The following is a 4,731-nucleotide window of genomic DNA, read 5'->3' on the forward strand; positions in this document are numbered from 1 at the left end:
CACCTCGCTGCACCCGGGACCCCAGCTCTGCCTCCATCCCAGCCGGAGATGAGGTGGAGCTAACCCTCCTTTTGGTTTCAGCTTCATAGTTCGCTGTGGCCAGGTAAGGGCCCACCCAAAAGGGGGCAAGAGGGCTGCCACATGGACGGCATCTTGAAGCATTCCACTTGCCCTCGCCTGCGCCTCCCCAGGGAGGACCTCCTGCACCGCTGTGTCCTTGTGGGGCGTGTGGAGGAGCAGAAACCCCATCTCAGCCTACACGATGGCCGCTTCGGCCCCAAAAGAGGAGCACACAATTCCTCCCGCCCGGGGAGGGTGTCCTGCCCACGGCTGCCCCCTCGGCGTGCCCGTGGGTAGCCGAAAGGGGGAAAGCAGAGAGGGGGAGCAGAAAGCCAGGCGAAGGCACCCTTAAAAACAGGCCACCGTCCGGCGCTTCCCTGCAGCAGGCCTCCCCCGGCACCTCAGCGCTTGCCGGCGGCTTCAGCGCGGCCACCCTTCAGCGAGGAGCCGGTGGATCCGGAGCAAGAGAGAGGAGCGCGGGTCTCGGGGCGTTTGCCCACGCGTGGCGCTGCCGGGGCCGTGCTGCGGGGCAGGGGCTGCCGGACACGGGGGGCGGTGGGGGACGTGCCCGGCCAGGGCGACCGCCTTTGCAAAGCTCCTGCCCACCCGCGCTCCGCGGGTTCTGTTTTCTGTGCCATTCCAAGAAAAACAACCGTAAATAACGCTAACAAACCCCACCGGCCCGGCCAAGGGCAAGAGCGGGTGGGCACTCGCCCTGCGCACCCCGGGTGGCTGTGGGGCAAACAGGAGGGGTGGGGGGAGAGTGTGCGGCACCCCCACGCACACCTCCCGCATGCGGCGCCCGTGTCTGTGGAAAAAGGTGGATCTCGGATCTCGCCGCCGGGAGAGGGGCCGACCCCGGGGGCGCCCACGCGGGTGCGGGGGACCCACGCCGGTGGGGCCGGGCACCTGCGCGGCGGCGGAGGGCGGACCTCGTCCTGCCCGGGCAGCGCTGCCGGAGCGCCCGGCCCCGGGCGGCCGCCGCGCCGCAGCCGCACGGGCGGACGGGGCGCGACGGAGCCCGGCGGTGCCTGGGCGCGGAGCCGGCCGGGACCGGGGCCGGGGCCGGGGCCGGGGCCGGGACCGGGGCCGTGGGCGGCGGGCGGCGCCCTCCGCCGTGGCGGCGGCGGGGTGCGCGGGGCGCCGCTGGCTGCCGCCCCGCCGCCGAGCCCCGCTTTGTTCCCGCCGGAGGCGCCGAGCGGGGCGCGCAGCGCGGCGCAAGCGACCCACGGACACACGCGTGGGGCAGGCGGGGGGAGCGGGGGCCCGCCGGGCCGCCCGGCCCCTTCCCGCGTCTCTCCCTGCGCGCCCGTGTCCCTCTGCGTGTGCGCGCCTCTGCCTGCGCGTGTGCGCGCTGGGTGCTGGGGCTTTTTTTTCTCTTTTTTTTTTTTTTTTTTCCCTCCCCTCGCTTGCTCCAGGTTTTACTTCTGGTTGCCTGTAAGGGTTTTGCTCCTCCCTTCTGAAATCCTATATTAGCTGTGGCCAAAGCTGGGTAAGAAACACAGCTCATTGTTGGCAAGTGCCGGAGAGCCTCGCCGGGGAGTGGAAAACAGCTCTGGGGCTGCGGCAGCGGTCGCCGCGCCGTCAGGCAGCGCCGCGGAGAGAGCCGGGGAAGCCCTCCCTATGCGGGGTGACTTCTACTGACTGATTTCACCGCCGCCTTTGAAGCAGAAGAAGAAAGAAGCCGGGAGGTGAGTGCGGCGGTTCTGGTAGCTGGTGCCGGGTGTCCCTTTTGTGTGCAACAGGAAAACCGGGACTGTTAAAACACGCGAGGAAAGGTGTTTCTCAGCTGCCCGGCTTTGCCTCCTTATCGGTGCGTTCCCGTATTTTTACCCAAATAATTAGGACTTAATTCCAAAAGTTGCTGACAGCGGCTCGGTGGGAGTTGCCAGCTCTTTGCTCGTTCCCCGCAAGTTCGCGAGACCGCCGTGGAACCCCGCCGCCTTCCCGGGCGAAGCCGGGGGCTCGGGCGCCGTTTGAACGCGCGGGGAGGCGGCGGCTGTTGCCGTATGCAACACTTTCCGCTGATAGGTATGCGCAAGTTGGAGTGGGAAGGCGTGTTGCTCGCCGGATTAGCGGAGGGGACTGGGATTTTCGTACCGCAGGCTCCGCTTTTATTTTTCCCTTTGTACTCCAGGTAGAGCCGCGGCAGGAGGTTTGGGGGCTTTTTTTTTTTTTTTTCCCCCCCTCCCTCCCTCCCCCCGAGAAGGAGAGGACGGCGGGACCAGCCAAGTCGCCTCTGGCAGGGCCGGGCAGATGCGGCCGGCCCGGGAGAGGGCGGCTGGGTGTCCGAGGGTGTATTTTCCTAACGTGTTGGCACGCTGACTTTCCAGGTGGGCAATGGCAGACCACATGATGGCCATGAACCACGGGCGATTCCCCGACGGATCCGGCGGGCTTCACCACCACCCCGCGCATCGGATGGGCATGGGGCAGTTTCCCACCCCCCACCACCACCACCAGCAGCAGCCGCCGCCGCAGCAGCACGCCTTCAGCGCCCTGATGGGCGACCATATACATTACGGAGCTGGGAATATGAACGCGAGCGGCGGGGTGAGGCACGCCATGGGGCCGGGGGGCGTCAGCGGAGGGCACCCGGCCGGCAGCATGCCGCCCCCCGCCCGCTTCAGCGGCTCCCAGTTCATGGCCCCCCCCGTCGCCAGCCCGGGAGGGCAGCTGAGCGCCAGCATGCAGCTCCAGAAGCTGAACAACCAGTACTTCAGCCACCACCCCTACCCCCACAGCCACTACATGCCGGACTTGCACCCCGGCAGCCACCAGCTGAACGGCAGCAGCCAGCAGCATTTCAGGGACTGCAACCCCAAGCACGGCGGCAGCGGCGGCGGCAGCGGCTTGCCGCCCGCCGTCCCCCACGTCCCCGCGGCAATGCTGCCGCCCAATGTCATAGACACTGACTTCATCGACGAGGAGGTCCTCATGTCCTTAGTCATCGAAATGGGGCTGGATCGCATCAAGGAGCTTCCCGAGCTGTGGTTGGGACAGAACGAGTTTGACTTCATGACGGACTTCGTTTGCAAACAGCAGCCCAGCAGGGTGAGCTGCTGATTCATTTAAAACAAACAAAGGACTTTCTATCGGTGCGAATGAAAACATTCCCCCAGACGCGGTGTCTCACTTTTCAGGGCTTGAAAAGGTGAGAATCTGGAAAGCAGAGTCAACTATGCGCTTGTATAAATTCTTTTTTTTTCTTTGGTTGTCGTTCTTAAATCGCTGCCACTTTTTTTTTTTTTTTTGTAGCTTCGACATCCACGTCCCCTCCCGTAGCAATGATTTCTAGCGAACTCTGCCTTTTTACGTTGGTCGCCCCCCTCCCCTCCTCGCTCTCTTCGTTTCCTCGCGGTAACGTGCCCATAATTCCCACAGTGCTGAACTGTTAGATATTAATCTTGGCAAATTGCTTAATCTTGTGGATTTTGTAAACGATGATTTCCAATGACTTGAACTGCGTTCAAATTCTGAGTGAACAGGGAGAAAAATTTGCATTAGTTGGTTGCATGAACTTTGAAGGGCAGATACTACTGCACAAATGCTGCCATCTTGCTTAATTTTTAACTATGCATTGCAGCGCAGACTAATAATTTTTTTTTTTTTTTTTAATACGCTAAACTGGAAGCTTAACAGATGTGGGCCAAACCTTTCCAGATCAGGAAAAGTAATACTGTTACTTAAAAAGTCTGCTACCCATTCCCCCTCCCCCATATGTACAGACAATAATATGGTGTGGATGGAATGTTGACTAGTGGCAAACATTTCACAGATTATTTTTTTTTAATTATTATTTTGTTTCTGTCTTCAGCATTTTGACACTGTGCTAATATAGTTTATTCAGTACATGAAAAGATACTACTGTGTTGAAAGCTTTTCAGGAAATTTTGACAGTATTTTTGTACAAAACATTTTTTTGAGAAAATATTGTTAATTTATTCTATTTTAATTTGCCAATGTCAATAAAAAGTTAAGAAATGCTTTAGTTTTTCTAGAAGTCATTTACCAGTATTTTTCTTCAAAACTCTCCCCCACTGTCCCTGGTAAGTAGAACATCTATCTGTCCAACCGTGTTGGTGTGCAAAAAGACATTCCAAAATAGAAAGTACACTACACCCATATATATGTCATGGTGAACTCGGTAGGTGAGCGGGATTTGAACATACTTACAGCATAAAGCCTCATACGTAACATTGTAATATGCCTGTCAGTGTGGTTTTATGAAAAATAAAGTTGCCGAGGCGCAACTTTTTTGTGACTTGCCAACATACTTGCTTTAAATGTAGTTGTCCAGAGTTATGATGCATAAAGTATTTATTATATTTATCTATTAAACTTGTAATTTTATAAATCTGCTTTCATTTATATAGTAGACTTTGTTCTTTTGTATATTTATTATCTCACCTGGAAGAGCTATGTAAAAAGACCAAGCGCTTCACGTGCAAGTATTTGTAACTTGGGGAGGGAGGGCGGTGGGTGTCGTCCCGTCCCTCTCACCTCACAGGGTTAACACGGGAGATTTCTGCATCCATCCAGATCTGCATCGCACCAGCACGGGTTGTGTTTCATTTCCAGTGACTTAGGAGAAGGGGCATACATCCCTAAAAGATTCCACACCGGGACATCTCTAACCCCCTTCTCCCAGCAATTGCTACCAACTGAAGC

At 57.5% G+C, this 4,731-nt stretch overlaps 1 protein-coding gene across 1 annotated transcript; it reads left to right on the forward strand.

The window, feature by feature from the left end:
- The first annotated feature begins 1,614 nt into the window (after positions 1 to 1,614).
- CITED2 (Cbp/p300 interacting transactivator with Glu/Asp rich carboxy-terminal domain 2) lies at positions 1,615 to 3,257 on the forward strand. The gene is made up of 2 exons (XM_082306211.1): positions 1,615 to 1,751; positions 2,394 to 3,257. The coding sequence occupies exon 2, from the start codon at positions 2,401 to 2,403 to the stop codon at positions 3,124 to 3,126; it is 726 nt and encodes a 241-aa protein (XP_082162337.1). The 5' UTR covers positions 1,615 to 1,751; positions 2,394 to 2,400; the 3' UTR covers positions 3,127 to 3,257.
- Positions 3,258 to 4,731: the final 1,474 nt, after the last annotated feature.

The sequence above is a fragment of the Platalea leucorodia genome, assembly GCF_965183815.1.
Source record: "Platalea leucorodia genome assembly, chromosome: 3".
Classification (NCBI taxonomy): domain Eukaryota; kingdom Metazoa; phylum Chordata; class Aves; order Pelecaniformes; family Threskiornithidae; genus Platalea; species Platalea leucorodia.

Excerpts from the sequence above, each read along its gene's own strand:
- CITED2 (XM_082306211.1), top strand. The coding sequence starts at position 2,401 with ATGGCAGACCACATGATGGCCATGAACCACGGGCGATTCCCCGACGGA.